Raw genomic sequence first — 23753 nt, forward strand, 5'->3', positions numbered from 1 at the left:
CTTTATAGGCAGGATCATACTGAACAAGAAACTGAATAAAAGTGTGGTGATACCCCACAAATTACAGACACACACTAAATGAATGTAAACTACAGCTGGACGCCTGCCGAATGAAGGCAAGAGACCCTTTATCTCAGAAGAGCTTTCCTCCTGCAGGAAAATGGAATTTCAATCCCTGCATTAACAACCTAGTAATATTTGAATTGCAAATGACTAGTGCATGTATCAGTTGCTTGACAATCTAGATATAAGAGACCGGAGCCATGGCTTGAAAGGACATTTGGCATGTATGATAAACCTATCACAGCTGTTACTATCATTCACTTTGCAGATTATTGTAAACAAACTTCAGCAACCCCAAAACATGCCATTCAAGGTGTTGCTGAAATTAGTTAACCTTTTGATTTAATTGCTTTTTGCACTTATGTTTGATTTATAAGCATCAAACCATGAAACCTCAAGCACTGCACTTGTCTTTGCTTAACTATGTCTTTCCATAATACAGTCATTTCTGTCCCTTTAAAAATATAGCTATGTGTTTCCAATTATCTCTGCATTGCTTAAGATACCTCTTCTTCACAAAGAGCATGTATGAGTTGTTTCAAGACATCTGTAATAGGCTGGTTTTCAGCTTTTCGCTTTTCTAGTTTCTTCTCCAAAGCAGACACGTCAGATTTAGCACTCTAAATGGAGGTAACAGAAAGAATGTCAATTGCAAAAACACCCTTCCCTGAACAACTTGTCGGATCACTTTAATAAAAGACAGACAAAATAATCCTCTTCTTTCATACTATAAGAAATTTTTTAATCATTTAAGGTGCTTTTATCTGTTTAAATAGTACAAATTAATTGAAGATTTGAGTCAGAATACAGTAAAAAAAAGCATTAAATAGCATATCTACAAAGGTCAACGTTACTATTTCTCTCATACTCAGTTCTTTGTGTTCAGGGAACAGAATTCTATTTCTTTTTCCATCTCCACTTTGCTCAGATCAGAGATGTAAAGACTTGACACTCCACCATTAGAAGCAGTATGGATTTATGTGGTTCCTGCCACTCAAGTGGATCACTGTAATTTACAAGCATGAATTAAGCCTCATATCACCACCGTTAACTAACTAGAACTTACAAAAAAATATTTACCAGACAGGGAAACTGAGGCATGAATCCAAGGTCAAGTATCGGGTCTATGTGAAAAACTGGATAGCCTTTACTTCTGCTTTGGAAAGTAACCCCTGAACTTCAAATGGTAGATTTAAATTATGTTAATATACCTCCATGATCTGAAAGCTAGTGATTACACTTGATCTAAAACCCGTATCAAAACATTATTATAATAGTATGAACAAGTATAGCTATCTGTGAATTCACTTACTTCTGGAATGTTGTCTGTAGACAGGGATTTTTTAGAAGACAGTAACCTTGCATCCTAAAATGTAGTAAGACAAAGATATCACTAATCGCCCCCAGCCAGTTCCATCTCCAAGTAAGTATACCATGCTAAAAACGTTCAAGTTGCATATAATTGCAATGTTTAAAAAGCTGTATTCTGCAGCATTATCGCATTGACTTGAAAAAGCACTTATTAAATGTATTCCTCAAAAACTTTCACATACGAAATGAAAACAGCTTTCCAGTGAAAAATCATGGAAAGGTTAAAAGGCTTACATAAAATCAATGCATAAAGATATTTATTTTGCAAAGAAGAATATATTAATAGAGTACAGATACTCCATTTTTTAGCTTAAAAGTAATTGCTATAGAACCACAGACCTTCATTAATTCAGGAACTTGAGAGGAGTCCAGCAGTCTGCAAATGCCGCTGTAGTGGGTTGCAGGGATAACTATATTCTGTACCAAGAGGTGGGGAAAAAAATTATATGAGTTTTGAAACACAACCAAACTGAAATTTGTCTAACAGAAATTATCTCAGACGTAATTCAAGTCTCCAGCTCTTGCATGTCATTGAGAAGTGGTCTGGTTGTACTTAAAAGCAGCAATTTCAAATCTAATAGATACATGTCAGGCAGGACAGGCATTATGTAGCAAAAAATGAAATGGTACCATCTTCTTCAGCTGATGGAAGTATTGTCTCAAACGTTCCTCCTTGGCCTGTACCTCTGAGTCACTCATGCTGTCAATCAAGTGATAAAGAAAATAGCCAACAGCTTCTGTGGAAAAAAACAAGAGAAAGCATTCCACTAAAATTACCGAGACTGTCATGTTATCAAGATTAATTTATAAGAAATCATTTTGGTGTGAGATGTCACCCTGATGAGAGGCTCTGAAATGGCAACAATGATCACTGAGGCATAGAGATTATGTGGTTTGGGAGCACATATCTAACTGGTGAGTGAAAGGAATATTAATTATTTTCAGACCTAGTGACAGCTTTTCAGTACAGAATCTTACTTCAATCTATTTTTTCCACTACTGTGTGACAGAAGTGGTACTGCCCAAGGCCTTCCCCCCCTTTCCTGCCCGCTACCCCAAATAGTTGCCGCAAATATTTTGTCATTGCTCAAAAGAAAAAACAGATTTCTAACACTTTGCATATTTATTCTGTACATTTTACCCATTATATTCCATTACCAAGCTACAGTAAGTACTGTAGTGTTAATATAAAAACATAAAAAATATTTTAACCATTAGATCACCTAATAGTGAAGAAGTTGCCTATTAGCCAATGAAAATGAAGATTCAGAGATTTTAGCAAAGAGTGCTAAGTTCCTTACCTATTTAAATGCAAAAATATATGGGGTCCTATAGCTAAGACTAGGAAAAGCATCAGTAATTGTCTTCTCAACTGTCAGCTTTCCTCATACCCCTTTTGCCCCTTCTGCCCCAGTGGGAGGAAGAAACAAAAAACAACCTGTTTTTTAAAAAACAGATTATACAAAAAAAGTATACTTATTTCAAAGTAGAAGATTTGGGATGTTAAGTACCATTTTCCTTCAAAAAATCAGAGGGGCTACTAAAGGTAAAACTAGGTTGAAAGACTGCATTTTTTTTTTTTTTTAAGTATTTAAGCACTGATACTGTGTTCATTCTAAATCTCTATTTTGGTGAATAAATTTAGAAAAATAAATCGTTATCAGCAAGATTTATTTATAATTCTAAAAAAAAAAAAAAGGATCTCATGGATCTCACAAAATATGCTCTGATTATTCGAATCAGGATTTTACCCAACATGTTTTCAAATTTCACTTTCAAAAAGAAGCAATCAGTGTTTACTGTTGTAATCCCTCAAACCCATCATTACACAGAAGAACGGATTTGTGGATAAGTTACAATCATAGAAATTGAAACTCTACCAGTTGGTCCTGGAGGCGTCAGGCAATAACGTTCATCCTTGTACAACAGTTCTGTTATCTGGTGAGACAGAATAATCGTACATTGCAGCCAAAAGAAGCAAGCAAGGACAAATAGTATCTGAAATTGAATTCTCAAAATAATAAAGCATTTCTCTGTTAAAGTATTATTCTTTACCACATCATAGTAATTCCCTAAGAAATACAATGGAGGTTTTTTTGTAAATAATAGGTTTTTCTTAAAAAAATATTGCAAACAGAAATGCTTTCTGAGGTGTGGCAGTAAGACAGACACTCTGGTATTCTGTTTATGTATCATTCTACAGGAAGTTAGCTATTGTAAGACACTGCTTAAAGCAAATATTAACCGGTGTCACTCCTCAGATGCTACAATTATGTTCCAATTTATCGAAAGGCTAAAATTGTCCCATAAATCCTTTTTTTTTATTATTTTGAAAGAAGCAAATGCATGAAGAAAACAGAGGAACACAATTTATCATGCTCTGCTAGATTTAAGATAACTAGTACAGCTGTTGCAAATAAATGCAATTTTGAATGACAAAATATGCATCCATAAAAATTAATTGCATTTGACTAAATTTAACACACATTCCATCAGTCACACAAACTGAAGGAATACGTAAATTTTCCTTCAGAGGAAAAGAAGCATTTACCCAAAAGCCCCCAAGTCCTATCTAAAAATACTTAACTAAATCACTTTTAAAATCCATTTGACTGTCATTAAGAAAATTACATCATCTTTAGTTAAAAACAGATTTTAAGTACTTGAAGAATTTTGCTTTATATGCAATGATGCTAGAATACAATCTGAAAGAAGTTAGAGGGAGATGCATTCCCACTGTCAGTGCTGTGTTTTAAGTAATAACAGAAGAAAAGGAACCCTCACCTTAAAGTATTAATAAAAATGGATAAACAAAGCCAGAAAATATCAAATATGCAATTGCATACTGCATCTATCACTTCTCATTTTACCAGCACCACAGACACTGTGGACAGTTAAACTACATCTTTCTTCTGCACTTTTGCCCTCGTTCTCCTATGACAAATCAACAGATTAAAGAACCTACAACTACAAAAAAAAAAAAAAATGCAAGAAAGTCCTAAGAACACAATTGTCCTTCTCAAAGAAATTTCAGAGAATACCAAAAAAGGATGGATTACAGAAAAAAAAAGAATGTGTGACATTATTTCTAATGCTAAGTATGTATTTATTACCCAAGTTAGCATTTCTTATTTCAAAAAGTCAATAAATGTATTTATTCATAAATTTAGCTAAGACAACAAAAATGTATCTTCCTTCCATTGTGGAGAACAGCAGAAGTCACTCGAGATACTACTTCATGTGCAGACCACAATTACTTCAGTCCTCTGACTGTCTTTCAAAATTCATTTCCTAATGGGGGTAAAATAAATCCCCGTTTTTTTTCTCTCCCTGCCTTACTTTTTTTATTTTTAAAATGCAAAAAAGGAAGGATAAAGGCAGAGGACTAAAACATTCTCTCACCATAATCTTCACACAACAGAAAATAGTAGTAAAATAAAAAAAACAACCCTGGCACCTCACACCTGTACCTGATTTATACAAATCATTAATTAGTGGCTTTGCAAATTATGATTTCCATTTCATTCCAAGATTTCTTCGAAAAATCTGAAATATACTGCAAGCCATGTACTAGTTTATTAGTCAACAACTACAGTATCAAAGAAAAAAAAAAAAAAGACAAAAAGCACAGTGCATCCCCTCCCAAATTCTGTAACGAAATCCCAAGCACTATCTGCCAACATCTCCTCTATTTTACTGTTCTGTAAAATTTATTGACCAAGTTATATTGCAGTCTTTCTAATGTAGCCCGTACTAGGGAGGGCACGATGATCAGTCACTTCCCTTGACTTCACCCAGGTGATTTCTGTTATCTGGCTTTGCCTTCAGTGTTTTAAGTCATACGACAAAAACTTTAAAATTCTAATTGTCTTATTGATTTTATTAGTGCTAGTGCAGGGATAGGAAGAAAGTTTAGGGAAGGCAGGAAAGGGAATTAAATGTCAGACTGTGCAACCATGGCAGGCTTTGTTCCAGAAGCTACAGCTATATACTACCTTCAGGTAAAACAACATTGACCCAGAAATTGGTGTAGCATCAGCTACTCTACACAGTAACACCACATTTGATTCTTCACAATTACACTTAACTGTCCAATTTGAAAATTCAATTTCATACAGTTGTACCATCTGCCACTGACAAAAGTCTTGCTCAAATTAATCAGGTTGCCAATTATTGGGCTCAGAATTCAGATTTACAGTAGTGCATCATAAACATGCAGTGCCTAAAGGACTTGATTTTATTTACAGCATTATCTCCACTTACCTTGCTCCAAAGATCTACATCATCTGAACTGAAGAGGGCAGCAAAGGATAACAAATTAAAAGCAACAAAATGATGTTACTCTTCTATCTTTTTTTTAAAAAAAACACAAAACATTAACACTGAAGATTTTAATCAATTACTTAAATAAAATTTAAATACAATAATTGCCACATATTTTTTTAACCAACTTTGTACAAAATAAATATTGTACTTTTTACTATACTGCATATGGTCATAGTTTCTGTTAATTAACTTAAAATAATGCAGCAACCCAAACAGATAACTAAGGCAACAAAGAATAAATTTTAGCTTTAACTTAGTTCAATTTTTTAACATGTCCTAATTGTACTTTTTTACTTTATACATCATTCTATTTAGCATTTCAAAAACATAATCTTCACTCAAAGAAGTCACAAACGCTCAATATGTGGAATTTCCTAGTGCAAAAATCTAGACTCCTGTGCATTACAATTAGACTTTTAGTATAGAAAGATTAACTGTAGGCAGCTATAAACATCACATCTCTTAACTTAAGGTATAATGTTTATTATAGTGAGATAAACAGATAATATTTTAAAAAACAGAAAACAAAACATAGAAGAACTCCAGTTTCTCCCCTCATAGAACAGGACAGAACTTGATGGAGAGCACTTCTCTCTATGTCATCAGGTTACAACCCAAGATCAAATGTTAACCAGTTCACTGAAGTGTAAAAAACCTGACATATTAAAATGTTAACTCTAATACTGAAGTATAAAAAACCTGAAATATTCCTATAATTGTAGAGCATCAGCACTCTCGTTAGAAGCTATAACTTTTTGACAACTATAAAGCAGCATTAACCTAGGCAAGGCTAAGAGAACAAAATCTTATGACCTTATCTTCCTATGATTCTAGAAGGGGAAAATAGTATGTCAGTTTGAACAGCTGCACAGAAACTTGAAAGCATTCATAGAAATCCAGGATTTTATTTAGGAGGTTCAAGCCAATGAAACTTTTATTCTTTTTGTGCTACTGCCATTTGTATTTGAAAATGAGTCAAATGCAGGTCCACACAGAGGGGGTGGGGGGTTGGAAATGCTGCCTGTGAGGTTAGTTAAGCTTCCCTGGGTGAACTCGCTCCACCACTGACAGCATGACAATGAACTGCAGATATCAAATGCATCAATTTCCTAAAGTACTTGACTCTGAAATAGTAATGGTACATCAGGCGAATAGAATGGGAATACTTCGAAGTAGTTACCATAGAAGAGCAGCTTCAACACAAATCCATAAACTAGCCTGCCACAGACATTGTTCATGTGTCCCTGGTGTCCATACCCTGTACTTTCGTACTCCACTCCTAAACTCCGCTCATTTGAACATTCGAGACCAGCATTTAGTCATAAAATTTTGTTGCAGTCTTTACAAAAGGTACAAATATTGTTTTCTTCTATCTTATCAAACCCTCAAACTTCATTTTTAGGCTGTTCTAGCCTTTAAGCTTAAAATAGAAACGGACACATGAATTGGCACGCTTTCAGAAACAATACAAAGGTGAAAAATTTGGGCACAGCCAACCTTGTACATAGCTTCTGAAACCAGGTAGTAACAAAGGCAAACAAGGGATTAATATTAAAAGAAATTAAAAAACCTTATGCCACACTTACAAGTGGCAAGAAGAAGGGAGAAACATTAAGCTGAAATAAAAAAAAAAAAATCCCACCATAAACCCCCAACCTTAATTTCCCTCAGATTTCCGAATTTTAGCCCAAATGTTTGATAACTATTGAAATTACAACAGTAGTAACTGTTCCACCACAGAGAAAGAACAGCTAGTTTCACAATACAAGTTGGTAACTTTTTAAAGAAACTTTAAATCACATTCTGAACACCTGCACAACTCTCCTTTCTACTACAAGTCCTACTTCAATTGAGTATTTATCGACAACTTGCAGACAGAAAATGCATTTCAAGAATCTGTTACTTTAATTAATACACCTGAAATGGACGATTCTGGGGCTGGCTACTAAAAGGGATAGTAAAATAACCCTACGAGATCTAAAACTTTATTTCATTTATCCCTTGTATGTCAGGGTCAGCTAGGGCCTAGTCAACAAACCCAATTTGAACACTAGTTTGCTTTGTCTCTTCCTTTTCTCATGGCAGAGCAGGATCAGCTACATAGAACTCGCAATTTACTAGGAAATTATTTTGGTCACATTCACCTGGTACGTTAGTAAATACTAACGTCCAACCTAAACATAGGAAATAACTTAGCCAACAAAATCAACCTTCAGACTCTGGTCTGAGTAATATTTAGTGACCACTCTGGTTCCCAGTGGTGTAGGTATGCTGCAAAAAAAACTTCACTCAGTCCTACATTTTTGACTGGGGTAAAAAATGAATGATAGAAATGCTTGTTAATTCACATATACTTGCATAAGCTTGAGACAATCCTGCAAGGTAGCAAGGAACCCTCCTTACAAAATAGGACCATAAGGCTGTGAACACTAAGTCATGACAAGGTGGCACAATACTGGGCGTTAAATGTGAGCTTTCAGGAATTGTATTAACCCAAAGGGCACAGAAAGCTACCAGATGTAGCAGAATATGCCTGGCTCCTACTGGTATTTTTGTGTTCATTAAGCACCCATTTACTTTAATGAATAACAACAATAATCTTACAGGGAATACAGGGAAATCTTACATTAGCATAACAGTTTATAAGGAAAATAGTGAATAAACATAAAGCCCTGAATGGTTACTACCCTGAGAAGTTTATATACTGTCAAATACCACAGAACAAACAAGTGCAGTTAAGTTCTTTTGAATCCACTATACATAATATTCATATGCAGCAGAGGTAAGGAAACCAGGGAGAGCAGAGAGGAACAAAGATATTCTTCAGATTTGCTACAGCTGGAATCCTACTTTTCAATTTTCAAACATGGTGTGTGGGGGGAAAGACTGCACAAACGTGTGCTCAACAAGGCAAAAAAGAGATGGAACTTCAGCACAGAGGGAAAAAAAAAAAGAAGAGGTAATTGCAAAGCAACCTTACCTTTTAAAACCCCAAATCAGGCTGTTTCTAAACTGACGGATATCAATAGGAGGTGTGCTTGCTGAAGACACTGTAAATGAAAGAAATATTTCTAAATAATTCTTGTAAAAAACATCCCTGAACTGCAGCAAGTCAGGTCATATAAACAGGGTGTAATTCAAAAAACTATTTCGTTAGTTAAGTAAATGCTGAAAAATTTTTGTAAATCAAAATTTCAAATACCAGGGTATCTGAAACAGTCTTGGTTTTATCAGCTCTAAATCTGCTCCATTTCAAAAGGGATCAAATATTCTAAAAGAGAGATTTGTCCCTCTTCATTGCCTTTAATGCCATTAGTCTTTTACAAAAATCAGTAAGAGGAGTAAGCATTTCATCTGTAAATAAGTACAAGACCAAAGAAAATTCCCTGTTCCAAAAAGCAAAATAAAACCCAAACAATCCAAGCAAGAAAACTTGAGGTATTAGCTCTGGAAGAAAAAAGATTCATTAGAGGCAAATGGTTTGCTAGCTGTTTCAGGCTGAATACCTGCCTTAAATTAGACTTTACAATTTTACCTTCTACTTTTTAATTAAAAAACAAAAATAAAAACAAAACAATGACACTATCTTAGGTGTTTGCCTCTGCTGATGTTAAATTGCCTGACAAGAAAGAAAAAGTAGGTCCATCTAAAATGCTATCCTCTGAATTAATAAACATAAGGGGAAAAAATATACAGATACACAGTTCTAAATGTTGCTATTTACACTATTGGTTGAACACAAAGAAAACTGTAAAATTACTTAAAATTAGATGTCCCTGAGAGGTCATTTACAGTTATGCCCTATGTCCTCATATTTTTATCATTTCTTGTCTAAGAAGATTCCAAATCATTCTACCTTCTTCCTCAAGAATTGCTGTCTCTCATTCCAGCAAAAAATAAAAATTCAGTAGTGGATGCATTTAAGTCCTGTATGAAGTTGTTATCATCTGACTTCACCATAACAATAGAATTAACCCCTGTAAAAACCTGAATGCACTGGGCCCTGTCAGGAAGGGCTGCAACATGGTATATGGTAGAAGAGAAATGAAATAAAACGTCTGTTCTGTAGGAACCTGGGAAATAACAGGCAGGAACAACACACTAAAACCACTCCTTAGTCCAACTCCAGGCATTTAGAAAACTAAAAGTTTTAAATGTTGGAATGTTTATTTTAGCTTAAAAATCTCAAGGAAAAGTTGGCTTCAAGAAACCCTCAATACAAATCCTCCTCCAGTGGTATATTAAACTTTTTGCTCATAAAAAAGATGAGCAGAAAAGCATCTTAGTATGCTCAGCCGCTGCTGACAATCGGCAACCTGGTTTCCTTAGCAACAAACAAGTCTGAGAAAATCAAGAGGCTGACAATGAAGTGGAATGGAACGGCATGATAAAGGGGAAAAGCGGCTCTCATGTACGATGCCTTATGCGCCCAGATTCCTCAGCTGACGCTTCGTAGTTTTCATCTTGTCAGTAGCAGAAATCTATACATTATAAGGTATGAGAAGCTGAATCAATACACCTAGATAGCAACCGGCATTAATAACCAACCTTCGCCTCCCCCAACTACCCCGATGAGACAATCTTGAACTATTTTCCATACTGCATCTATTTTTCCCCTTTGTAATACTGCAAAAGAAGCCAAGTCAAAACCAACCAAACAAACAAACAAAAAAAAAAATCAGCTGTTTAATATCAGTGCCTTATCATTACATAGGTGCTAATTAGATTTACTAGCATTCATTTCAGCTCAGTAAACTATTTACTTTAAAGCTCAAGTTCAAAAGAATTTCTGTACGTCTCTGTGAATTATTAACCCTAGTCTTTGTAAACAGAAATACCACTACAAGATTTATATTCGACACAGACAACAGCTAAATAATACACTGAGACTAATTTCATGACAGCAAGATAGAATGCAGCCTACTATATGTGCCTGTACCATATTTTTGATTTCACATACATCTACCATAGACCAGGCACACACATCTTTGTGCCATATATCACATTAAAACCTGGCTATTTCAGTGAACCAAAATGAGTGCACAGTGGTGGCTTTACTTTTTCACAGAGGTAATAAATCCCGAACTATAACTATTTCACTTTCCAGAAGAAATTCCATTGCTCCTAATAAATAGTTATTCCTTCAAAATTATTTCAAAGTTATCTTAAGTACATCAGTTTTCATGGTTAATGTTTCTTGCTGTAACAAGAACAAACAAAATAATGGCTGAACATAAGGTGAATCTTACAGATTCACTAATTGATAAATCTCAAATACAAAAATTAATTCACTGGTTAGTAACTACTCATTTAATTTTCTCATTTTCAACACAACAGCTTCCCAGGGTCACGGTGTATAGAATACATATTTGAAATAAAACAGTTAATGACAAATGCAGCCAAACACTGCTTAAGCTTTTCCCTCAACCTTGGTCAAATAAAACTGTTGTTTAAAAAAAAGAGATCTTTCTGTATCATATTTAGTCAAAATTTAGGTTATTTTATTATTGTCTCAGTATCCCAGGCAAATAAAAACTGTATTTATTTTAAATGTTGAAGGGAAACACATATTTCTACTTAACCAAGCAAATCTTCCCATTCCATACATTCAGTCAATGACATATATTAACTTTCACAAGCACTGAGCATCAGAAATGTCTTTGGAGTAAACTATTAAAAAGTTACTAATTCGTGCTGTTACAATTTCATCATGCAATTAACTCAAATTTATGTGTATAACATATAAGTTATGTGCATAACTTCCACACCCAACATATCTGCAGAGCACACTCAGGTTAATGTCCACGCCAATCAGTTCTTTAAAGTTGGTTCTTTCATTAATAATTCTGCAGCACTTCAGAGCCATATTGTTAGTCTACCATCCCGTTGTAATTGATGCTGTAAACAAAGACAAACCTGCAGGAAAGACTTTACAGTCATTGTGCAAGGCAAGTTGTTTCCTTAAGCCCTCTAGGTACAAGAGGATGATAATCCTAGCACAATCACAGTAAAGCTGCGATTTTCAAATATCTTGCATGTAAATCTTAGAGCTAGGTTCAATATTAAAAAATAATTTAACCACGATATGTTGTCCAGAATTGTTAGTTTCAAACTGTCTGACATCTCATCATAGAAGACCTCCCATAATAAAAGCTTTGCTCAAGTTTCCCACATATCTTTAAACCTCATTTATTAATACATGTAAAGCTCTCAGCCTACAACCAATCAACACTATCGCCAAGCACAAAGTAACATGCAACATGAAAAATACTTACACAGAGAAAGAACATTGTCCAGTCTTCCATGTATCGCTTCATATCTTATTTCTGCTACAGAGAGTCCAACAGTTTCAAACAGGCAGTCGTTTTTCTAGATAGAGATAAAGTAATCAATCACTGGAAATACACACAGAGAAGACCTTCTGATACTCTGTATTTTTAAATGCTTCCTTCCCAAAGGGCATTTGCATTCTTGTACTGATAGCTGTTGAGAACATAGGATGTGCTCTACAGAAGTCTACACGGTCAGCCAGATAAATTGCTACCAATCAAAAATTATCCAGCTTTTGTATTGAAATCAATTGCAAAAGACAAAGTTATGGCAGGCAGAAAGAGTGGGGCAGTTAGTCAACTTAGTCTGCAATTCTGAATTTTTCACTAAGTTAAAAAAAACAAACAAAAAACCCCCTAAAAAACCCAGAAACAATTGTACTACTTCTAATCCTCAGTTAAAAGGACATCCTTCATTTATTTAGTTTTACACTCAGGAAACAGAAAGCCAATAAGTCTTGAGCAAAATATTTTGGTTACCTCTGAGAAGGAGAAAGAAATGCCAGAGGAAGATACAGTAATCAAACCATCAGTGCTACAACTGTTTCAAAAATAATCTGAATATTCAGAACAGCCTTTACCATACCAAGTTCATGTTTAGAGCACTACTGGGATCTAAAGCCTTCACAGACGATATAGAAAAACAAACTATGCAATATCTTTTTTATAAATTCTAAATGTAAACTCACCTTCAGCTGGGCACGGAGAGTTTCTCTATCAGCAAAATTTTTAAAAACATAGTCTGTGTATGTTTCTGCATCAAGTTCCACCCCCAACTCGTGCATCACTTTCAGGACCTCAAAGATACCTATCAAGGCAAAATTGGTAAGGCTGAGCATTTCAGAAAAATGAAAACTTGAGACTCAACATTTAAAAATAAAGGTTGCTTTTCATAAAATGGACTTGTCTCTTCAATCTCCTTCCTTGAAATTGCCATGCAAAATCCTGCATTTTTATTTTAGGTGTTAATATTAAGTTTTTAACTGTGAAATTTAAAAGAGATTTACTAAACTTCCCCTTCAGCGCTGTACTATTGAAACCATGAAACTCTTGGCTAGTTTGGAAATTGCTAGTATACAAAGTTATTTTCTAACACAGTGAATATATGACAGTTACTTTTAGTCATATTTGCAAAACATCTTTTAGAGCTATATATCAGTCTCGATACTATTGTGCATAAAAAAACAAATCTGAAATTTGATGTAATGTATGTAATCAAATTTAAGACACACACGCATTCTTCAATACATAATACATTCTTAGCTTTGTTCCCAGGATTCAACCCTGATTTGCAAGGCACACTTTCTAGATTTGTTTAAAACAAGTCATATTTTCATAAGCAAATAGGTTGATTAATCAAGTCATCAGCTTTAAGCTGGAAATTCAGATAAAGGCGGGAGTCTCTCAAGCCCCACTGAAGCTACAGTATAACTTTTAGAGTTCATATCAATTCACACAATTAGACTGTATATTACTACTTCAGATACCCATCTGAAGACAACAGATACCAAATCTTAATAGTTCAGCAATTCAAGTGTAGAGTTTTAGAGTATATGCCACGCTTTTTAATTGCTCACACTCTTGCAATTTGCAGAAACTTCTTACAGTAACCCCAGCTAGCAAACTCTGAATCCCTGTCAAAACAAATACAGGTATTACCATTTTTTGCTGGTCTCAAAATGATTTGTCAGTTGCTGCAGGACACCAGTACCAAACAGCATATGTTTTTTTCAACTTGCATTTCATACTTATTACTTTAAAAATGTAAAGTTTCCCAAAGTCCCTGTCTTTGCCCTGGAGTGCCACCTATGGAAAAGTGACACTTCCATGAATATTTTATGCAGTGCACTATGGTGCAAATAATCAAATGTGAATTCCCTTTGAGCACTTGAAAATACATGCAGGCAAGTCACACTAGATTAAAGTCGCATCATCTGTTTGAGTTTGCCTTAAACAAAACTCTGATTTTGGCCCAGAATCTGCAAAAATATGAATAAAGAATTAATTACAGCAAGTCTTTCTTGATACCTTTCAAATTCTGACAGCTAGTTTCTATTTCGTGTTTTCAACTTCCCATACATTAAGTCCTCTTGTGCTGAAACCTTTTAAAAATAACTGTATCTGTTCCACAAGTAGGTTGAAGACCAAGAACTAGATACCATAGTGAATAAGGTGTGGTAAACTCAGGAGATTTGAATTCAAATTTGTATCTAGAACAGAGTAGAAAGCAGGCTTGTAACACACCCTCATTCCCTAGTAGACATGTTCACAAAAATGTTACGTGACCTGGCACAGCTCCTGAGTAGGAAAAGGGCACGTATGAAGATCAGAACACCAGCATGACAGTGAGATGCAGATTAAGCAGGAATACCAGTAACAATATTGCACATAGCCAAATTAATCACAAATTTAAAAAAAAATGCTGCCACACATTTCTTCATTTCTAAGATGGCTCATGTACAATTGCGGGGGGGACCCAAAGATTAATGAAAACCAACACGGAATCCTACAATTTTGCATACATTTTCTACCTCACTGAGAGCAGAACTACTTTATCATCACATGAGTATCATCCACAATACAAAGTAATGAAACATCCCCACTTCAATAAACACTACAAAATTGTCAAATACATGGATGAAATAGGATTTGAGCATTATGTGTGTGGACTTTTAGAAATCATCTGCTCCTCATATTAGAAAAACACTATTACTCTCTTCCCAAACCAAAGAACACACTAAAAAAGAGTCACATTTATCTAGAACAGCGGTCTCACAAACTTTTTTGTGAATATGTCCCTGACACATGTACATTTATTTAGAAATTATATACATGTCCTACTTTACTGATATCTTACACGCATTATAAAACATACACAAAAATAGAAAGTAAAAAAGAATGAAATGATTATTTATTTTATTCATTAACAGCCCACTTATATGCCAGTGGATTGCCCTCCACTGATCCCAAAGATTGGGTGTGACTCAAACCCACAGTAATGCCTTCCAGCCATCTCCCTGCTTGATCCACAACAGGTTTTGAGATCTTGGGCTGAGATATGCAAGGACTGCAGGAGCTGAGTATCTAAAAATCAAATAACGGAGTGAGTGGAAAGAAGACAGGAACAGGGAATAAAATACAGCCAAACTTCCGTTCTCCTTTTTGTCAATACTGGAAACCACACAGGAACACTTCAACAGAACAGATTCTAGCCCCAAATCAGTATATCCAAGAAGCAATACAGAAGAGATGAACTACAAGACGGTTGTAATATTTCTCTGGTCAATCAGAGCAACTTGCTGCTTTTCAAGAAGTGAAAAGTGAGACTTGTATTTCAGTCTATCATTTCTTAAGTTTCTCACAGTAAAATTGTGTCTCCTTCCTAAAGCAGTCCCATCAGAACAAAGGGGATTTCTAAGGCAGTTAAGCTCAGTTCTGTATGTGCAAGGGCAGTAAAATTGGGCTGTAAGCAGTTTTCTAATGAAACAGAAAAATAAAAGTCCAGTTTGAAAAGTGAGGCTGCATTCAGGGAAACAACATAATATCCAATACATTTTTGCTGTGCTGTTGACTTCAGATGCACTTAGAAAGTTCTTTGCCAGAAAAGTCTGTCTACAAAACTGTATTTCAAGCAGTTGCTTTGTGAAATCATCAGCCTTATTCTCAGGACTAAGACTCCTATTTCCCTTATTTCCTGAAGTAAAAATTCAGTTATCATTCACTAACCATGCTTTGTGTATATAACAACAGTTTAGCAGAAAAAAAAAGTGAAATACACTAGTAACTTTAAATAACTGTCTTTAAAAATAAGAATTATAAAAATATGAAGGGGAGCTATAAAATACTCAGTAACAAGTGTAAGTCAAACATTTCTGCTTATTTATACTAGGCCCTCCTGTTTTTAATGTATAATCCGATACAAGATGAATCTTAGTGCCAATAACAATTTCAGATCCACCTCATATTGATCTTTTAAACCCTGCAAGCACTTTCAATTCCTAAAAGCATTTACTTAGATAAATACTATGGAAATAAGTAATTATCAACTTAGATGCACATAAAAGCAAGAATGCCCCAACTGAAATTACCTGCCTGTGTAAAATGACTGAAAAGAGCTGTCTGCTATTTCAGAGTGTTTAAGTTCTCTACAGTATCTCTAAAAATGGCCTTGCTTAGTTTCATTCCTCTAAGCCACCACTTCAGTGCTATTTTTCTTTCAAACTAAATTCCGAAATACAGAAGTTAAGGAATTTCCTTTGATATCCAGTGTCAACTTTTGTCATAATAAATATTAGATAGATGTAAAATTAAATATTGCTACTAGTTATATAATTGTTTGGGTCACATGATACATACCGATTCAGACATTTGTACCCTGCAGTTCTAAATAGGTTGTCGCTTATATTGTGTTCTTTAATGATTTAGTCCACTGTTTACATCCTATCAGATTTTTAATAGTTTTGCCTCAAAGGTCTTTCCCTTTTTTAGCCTTACCTGTATTGAGATGCAAAATTACACACATTACATACAATTAGGAATTACTAATTCATAGAGAAAGGAATTATTACCTCATTTTTGCTATGAGATGTGATACAGTCTCCTTCTGTACTTTTGTTCACACGGGTCTATTATTTTTTGCTGCTAGAAAGCACCATTCTGTTTATTTACTATCTGCTGTCACCTTTCGGTTCTCACTGAAGCATTATTTTTTGCTCTATTATTTCTATGAAACAGTTTTAGGGTGGGTGGGGTTTCCCCCCCTGCCTCCTTACTTTCCTTTGAGCGCATTCATTGTATTTTTAGATACTGGATCTCATTTATTCATTTTTTTGTTATTAAATTTCAAAAAATGAATGTGAGCTTACACATGGGAAAGAACAAGACAACTTGTTTCACTTCAGCAAGAAAAAATTAACTGAATCTTCACTGCAGAAGAAATTGCTTAGATGTCTTATGTCTGTTAAGAATTGCAAAATCACTGATTTTGTAGGTATGCACACAGTAGTTCTGTTCCGACTTGACAATTCAAACTTGGAGATGAAGTACTGGGTTACAAAAACATGTTTGCAAATCCACAGTATTATCATACAGCCATACAGAAGTTTATCTATCCAATATTTTTGCAGATAGAAAAAGAAAGGTGCTCTAAGAAATGGCAAAGAAAGACATTCCTTCATTTTTCTTCATTGGTTCCTTCATTTGTTTTCTTCTCAATTTGCTTACATGGCTTCCAGCAGGAACTACTATGCAAAGCATGGTTGATTTCTACAGTAGGAGTTGCAAATTAAGGCACCCTCTGGTCTTGTCAAAGACTAAAAGAGATACGAAAACTTAAGTTTCTCTCAACAGTCAGGTATTGTTTCAGTTTTGAGAGCTAAGTCTAAATGTAAAAGCACTTCCTACGTCTCTGATATTGTGTTAGTGAGGTGAAATTTTGCATGGAATAACAGAAAGCATGTTTTTGCAGTAGGCAGCATCCACATACAGAAGGTATGATACTGATTTCAATGGACTTATTTTTGGCAACATGGCACTTCAAGCAAGCCACAAAGGACCCAACTAAAACAATGTTGCCAGACTTTTAAAATATCATAGAACTTTCAAGCATTTCAAAACCTGGGAGAAGATAAACTTGAGAAGTAGACTAGCAGGACCAGAGCCTAAGGAGTTAATAAAAACTGAATATTGTTTTCACAAAGGCTTTTTCAAAAAGACTTGAGACATTTTTATAGCCAGAAACAATTAGGGAATACTTGTTTCAGCATTTCTTCCAAACTGGAATGCGACTGTATATTTAAGATAAAATTGCGATATGAAGAGTCTGCTAAAAGCACTTTTTTTTTGTTTGTGCATTTTGTTTGTCACCCAGTGTCACACTAACAACTCTGCATCTCATTCTAAAGCACATTATACTGTGAGATAAGATGAAAAAGACAGTTTTTTGTTTCCCCAAGGGGGAAGTACTTCTGTTAAAAGCATCTTTTTACAATACCATTCTTTCTGAATTACCAATAACGCAAACCAAAGAATTAGATACTGTACTCTAAAATTTAATATTTGTTCAATTCTTATTCATATCCTGTAGACATCCCCATGTGTAACAGGGGAAAGTATGCTAAATGCTTAAACCTACTTAAGGATCCCAAAGATTGAGCATTTCTGTCCTTCAATCAGTATGCTGTCAGGTCAGTCTCGCACATTCAGCAATGTAAGTTCTCCTGCAGTTATCATTATTGTAACAAAACTCACATTTGGCTTATCAGGTAGATAATAAGAAGTTGGTTTGATAAAAGGACTGGGTTTGCAGTCCAAGAGAGTCATTATAAGATAACCTTACTTTTAAATGCTTCTCTCAAATTTCAGTTTCTTTAGGAGTAAACTCTGTAAAAGGTAATGAGCAGCAAAAGGAACCAGTGGAAAGCAGAAAGTATGTGAAGAGTTAAAAAGATAATTAAACACTCTCACACATCTTTCAATGCAAAGGTAGACTTTAAATTTGGAGAACTGTACCACGATTAAGTAAGAAAGGAGGTTTTAAAAAAGTCTTTCTGAAGGAAAAATTGTTTGCAATGAAGTAAGACACACAGCAAGGTCTTTGTTTACTCTGCAGAGTCTGCTGAATCTCAGGGCAATGCTTTAATAAAGATTTGTGCTCTGGCTTTGCAATAAAGCTAGAGGAGCATCTAGCAGGTAACTAACCTTTAAGATTCTTCTCTTTCTGGTACCCAGCTAGCAGTGGCCAGCAATAGTGAGGTCTGAGTGGCAAGCCTTCCTCTTTCATCATCTTCATCACATCAATGGCCAAGGCTGAAAACAATCACAAGATAATTAAACAGTGACCAAGTACTTTAAACGAGCATGTGCAAAATAACTAAAAAAGCAGAGTACCTGGTTTGTTGGCCTCCAAAGCGCAACGCAAAATAAATGGTAACGGTGCCGAGTGCATTTTTGCTTCTTTTAACTCATTACAAAATTGCTTCAGCTTGCTCACAGGCTGCAAAGAATTTTAAGATGTAATTTAATATATTTTTCAATTTCTCAAATTGTTAAGAATGTCAGATTCTTCTAATATTTAGGAAATGGGGATTACACATGCCAAACGGATTGTTTTGTGAATTACAATTTACTATGCAAACTGATATGAAATATTAAAATCTATGTTTTATTCTTTAAGAACCATTCCAAAAATCCACCATTTTCCATCTTCAGAGTTGCATTAAACTAAATAAATATACTGTTATTAGTATATTAAGGAAGAAGTATTTCTATTCTGCATACCATATCTCTATTTACACAATGTTGCAAGAAGAAGCTACCCTGGTCCGCATTATCACGTGATAAATGATTAAAAGACTTCAAAATACGGAAACTTATATCTTCAAAGCCATGGGTTATCAGAGTCAAACACAGGTTCATTGCATCTAGGATGGGAAAAACAGAGAACAAAATTAAAAAGCGCATGTAACTGCTTTTGCAGCAAACGACTAAAATTAGTGAAAGCTGGGAAAGCAAATGTATTCTACAATATCATTAGCATACTTTTAAACATAATTAACCAATCAAATTTGAGACCACCTTTTCCAGAATCATTTGTATTTATCAATGAAATTCACTTCCCCACTAAAAACACCATGCCAAAAATTACAGAAGCATCACCACTGTAGCATGACAGAAGGATACTAAGAGAAACATTTCTAGACACATCAGAAAAGAAAAAAATAGGTTAATTATAATTAACAGTTCTCAGTCAGATTACACACACTGGAATCCAAAAATGACTTTAACTGCAGATAAAAAAGATGCACTATATTTAGTGTTTAGTCTCCCTTTTTATGATATCACAAAGAGCTGTCACAACAGGAATTACAAAAGCATTGTTTGAAGAAAGGACTCCACACTTACTGGTTTCCTATAAAATCTTAATAATTTTAAAAGTTAAAAAAAATTGGTAGATTAATTTTTGTATATAAATGACTAAAACTGATTTATATTTAAATCTTATAAAATGTGATCTAAAGCAGTACAAATAATTTTCCCTAAGTATTCAATTATTCAAGTGCAAAATTACCTGGTTTTGGTAACATTAGTTATCGTTGCAAAAAAAGAATGAAAATGCTTTCCTTCTCCACCCCGAGTAGCAAAACATTGCTGTAGTAACCAAGGACATACCTGGAATTAATTCCCTTTCAAATCTTATGCGTTCTTTAATATCTTCAATGTACTGAGGATATCCAGCCTTGGCAAGGCTAAAAATCACCTGCATCAGAATCCTATCCATAAGATATCCTTCAGTCTTTTCAACCTCTTCCAGAGTCTGTTAATCAGAATAAATTTAAATTTAAAAAACTCCAAAGTAACTCAAACCAGGATTCATTAAAATAAAAATCAACAAATACTTCACAAAAAGCTGGATTTTTTCCTTATTCAAGAACAATGGGTTTATATACATGCAACACGGTAGAGAGAATAACAAAGATCTATAGAGAGGGCCTCTAATACCTACAGACTTTAAAAAGGGACAGATAAAAGGGTATCATAGATAGTTTCTCCCTAATATCTACTAATATATGAAAACACAAGAGGTATTCCCATTGTGAGATGACTTTCAAAAGAAGTTACTTTGAAAAGGGGAGAATGATTAATCAAACCTTTTGTTCATGTTTGGAAGACGGTTCATTGATATCAATTTGTTTAATTTGTAATTCACTAAACAATATTAAGTCTCCCACATCCTCTTCCTTGATTTGGTCCTCTCCATCTGATACTACTTATTTAACTCAAACCAATTTTCTTTTCTCATTTCTTTCCAAATACTTCTTTGATTTAAAAAGAAGTAAGACAGAATACTTGAAAAAAAAATCAACTACACAAAGGGCTGTAAGGCAGCATTATCTTATCCACACTTCATGAATACTTAAGCTGTTGGTAAGAACACTCAAAAAAAATTTCAGTTTTACTGGAAATACTTTGTGGCTTCAATGGAAGCCAAAGAATGGCTCAATGGGATCAGGATAATAAAGGTTTACTGTTTATTTTTTATAAGTAAACATATAAATATCTCACATGCACTATTTGCCTCTAAAAAACCTCTTTAATTATTAAATCATTCACTGGCAAACACCTTCTCACAGTGAAAGGCAGCTATCAAAAGACAAGTATTTTTCATAAAGTATGAGACTGCTTTCTGTTAAGCAGCTACCCAGAAGCAAAAATAAGAATTTAATTGCAGTGGACTAAGAAGAAACAAGTCATAAAATCCAGTATTATTCCTCCTGCATGGACAGAAAGCATTCTGAAGTTACATTGAACAAAAGATCAAACACGTTGTACTTAAACTCAAACTTGCAATACCTTTTTGATGCTATCAGCATCACCCTTTTCAGCATAGACATTCAGGAGTGATAAATAGGTGTCTGGACCTGGTTCAACACCAGCCATCCTCATCACTGAAAGGATATTTTCTGCACTCTTCATATCTCTAAAAGAATTCAAAAGAAAGACACTCAGTAGATTTAATCATCAGAATGTGTGCTGTGTGTTTATTATATCATAATGTGTGTTGCATGTTTATATGTCATAATATTTTTTTTTCCACATTTCTTCATTAAGTAGAATTGGAAACAAAGACTACAACAAGCACAGAGAAACTTATTTTATCTATACAAATCCTGAGAGCTCAAAGTGCCAATTTTTTAATTATTGTATTACTTAGAATACTCTTTCAACTTTGACAGCTGAAAAAGTTCAAAACAAAGTGCAGCAAATTTGCTTTTCAAACAGTACAAAATTACAGTAACTTATCTTGAAATTCAAGATTTTCAGACACAAGAAAAAAATCTACTTCCTTTGTTGAATAGCCTTGTTTTACTTCAAAAATGTATAAAAAGGCAGTCTTCTATATATCACAGTACTGTGCGGCATGACATTTTTCTGTATGGTACTACTTAATATTGTAGTAAAAGTAAAATAAAAGAAAAAAGGTATGAAACTTTACCCTGATCTTGCATGACCTTTCACAAGGCTACTGAATACTGCCTCAGTGATTGGGAGATCTTTGCTCTTCATAAATCCAAGAATCTTACTGCAAAATACAAGACAATGAATGATTAGATATTTTTATCTTTGAAAAAATAAACTACTGAGTTACTGCTGCTCTGCTGGACAAGTACTGTATCATCAAATGAAACCAAACCCTGATGTCAATGAGCAACTTCATTGGGGATGCTGCATAATATGCTCATAATTTGGTCATTTTCAGATCAATAGCATTTGTCACTTTGAAATATGCAGACACAAGGTTGGAGCTGGATTTTTTTTTATTATTTTTATCTTCTTTTTACATATTTGTCATGGCCAGCAATCACACTGTGGCAACTTAACTTTGCTAAAATTAAAATGTTACGACAGATATCCAACAAGCCCTGACCAACAGACTCAACACCAAAAAAAAACAGAATTACTACAATTTGCTCCTTAGTCCACTTTGTTCTTAAATGTCTTTCCCAGTAACCATTTTCTTACACAGGCAGTAAGCCTTCACAACCTCACACTTTTTCACGCTGGCTCTAGAAATGACCAAACAAGTTATTTTCTGAGCAACTTGAATACCATTTGATTTGAACGCACTGGTCTATCACTTATTTTTATTTTGCTTTGTAGGTTCCCGCTGTCTCCAAGACACTGCTCTTCATTGCTTGGTTAAAATATACTTAAGCCTCCTCTTTGCTTTGCTTGATTTGTAAGAATTACGTTGAAATCAGTTTTAATGTTAATAGTAGGGAATATGAGAAGTAGATTTTGTGGAAATTCTTTCAAACATAAATGCAAAAGAATACCTGGCTCCTTCAATGTCACCCTCATTGCAATAAGCAGCAATCAACCTCTGGTATGTAACCTAGAGAAAACACAAAGAGTAAGTTAATGATCTCCATCCAATAAATAGACACTACTATTAAGAATGAAGATATCATGAAGTGGTACCTACTCGATTGGGCTGCACATTAGCTTCCTCCATTCTGGCCAAGAATTCCGTTGGAGAAAATTTATGCTCGTTCTGAAGGTAGACTTTAAGTAAAGCATTGTAATGGCTTGTATCATACACAGCACCTAAGGAAATATTTCAACCATAGTCAGTGAATGTAGATTCTCTAAATTCAACATGATTTTATAGCTTTCTCAGATAATTAATTTCATATTCATTTTTTTCTGTATGAAATCTATATATAAGCAGATTGCCTCCTTTTACTACCTTTGAAATATCAATCACCTATTTAACAGCAGACATCTGTTTATGAAAGGCTAGAACATAACAAAAGCACAGTAACATCAATGCTCGTGTGCATGCTATTCCACACCTCTCTACACCTGTATTTGTTTTACAGATTCAGCAATATTACTATATTGAAGCAGTTCACCTATGCAACATCTATAGATAAACAACTAATCATCTGATAAAATAGCTGGTAGCATAGGAATACTCAAGCCTGCCAGATATCAAGGTAATATCTAACAGAAAAGTAAAATACATTTTTGCAATAATCACAATCAAGCACAAATCCAATTTAAGCATCCAAAAAAACCAAAAAAAACCCCAACAACACACACACACAAACCCCCCCCACAAATCTTTAGATTTATTAACACCCCTAGATGTCAGTATAACTC

The 23753-nt window shown here is 34.5% G+C and overlaps 1 protein-coding gene across 1 annotated transcript in view; it reads right to left on the reverse strand.

Annotated features, from left to right (window-relative positions):
• The window catches only part of LRPPRC (leucine rich pentatricopeptide repeat containing), an 81785-nt gene that overhangs the window by 54557 nt on the left and 3475 nt on the right, over positions 1–23753 (reverse strand). Inside the window, exons 3-19 of the mRNA XM_014951206.1 lie at positions 23074–23195; positions 22925–22983; positions 22084–22170; positions 21441–21567; positions 20259–20403; positions 19368–19510; positions 18978–19083; positions 18789–18896; positions 12779–12897; positions 12036–12129; positions 8741–8810; positions 5698–5725; positions 3315–3372; positions 2065–2171; positions 1774–1851; positions 1376–1429; positions 570–683 (exon numbers count right to left, since the gene is read on the reverse strand). Of these exons, the coding sequence (XP_014806692.1) occupies positions 570–683; positions 1376–1429; positions 1774–1851; positions 2065–2171; positions 3315–3372; positions 5698–5725; positions 8741–8810; positions 12036–12129; positions 12779–12897; positions 18789–18896; positions 18978–19083; positions 19368–19510; positions 20259–20403; positions 21441–21567; positions 22084–22170; positions 22925–22983; positions 23074–23195 (1619 nt within the window). The remainder of the gene's footprint in view (positions 1–569; positions 684–1375; positions 1430–1773; positions 1852–2064; positions 2172–3314; positions 3373–5697; positions 5726–8740; positions 8811–12035; positions 12130–12778; positions 12898–18788; positions 18897–18977; positions 19084–19367; positions 19511–20258; positions 20404–21440; positions 21568–22083; positions 22171–22924; positions 22984–23073; positions 23196–23753) is intronic.

The sequence above is a fragment of the Calidris pugnax genome, unplaced genomic scaffold (genome assembly GCF_001431845.1).
Source record: "Calidris pugnax isolate Ruff unplaced genomic scaffold, ASM143184v1 scaffold24, whole genome shotgun sequence".
Classification (NCBI taxonomy): domain Eukaryota; kingdom Metazoa; phylum Chordata; class Aves; order Charadriiformes; family Scolopacidae; genus Calidris; species Calidris pugnax.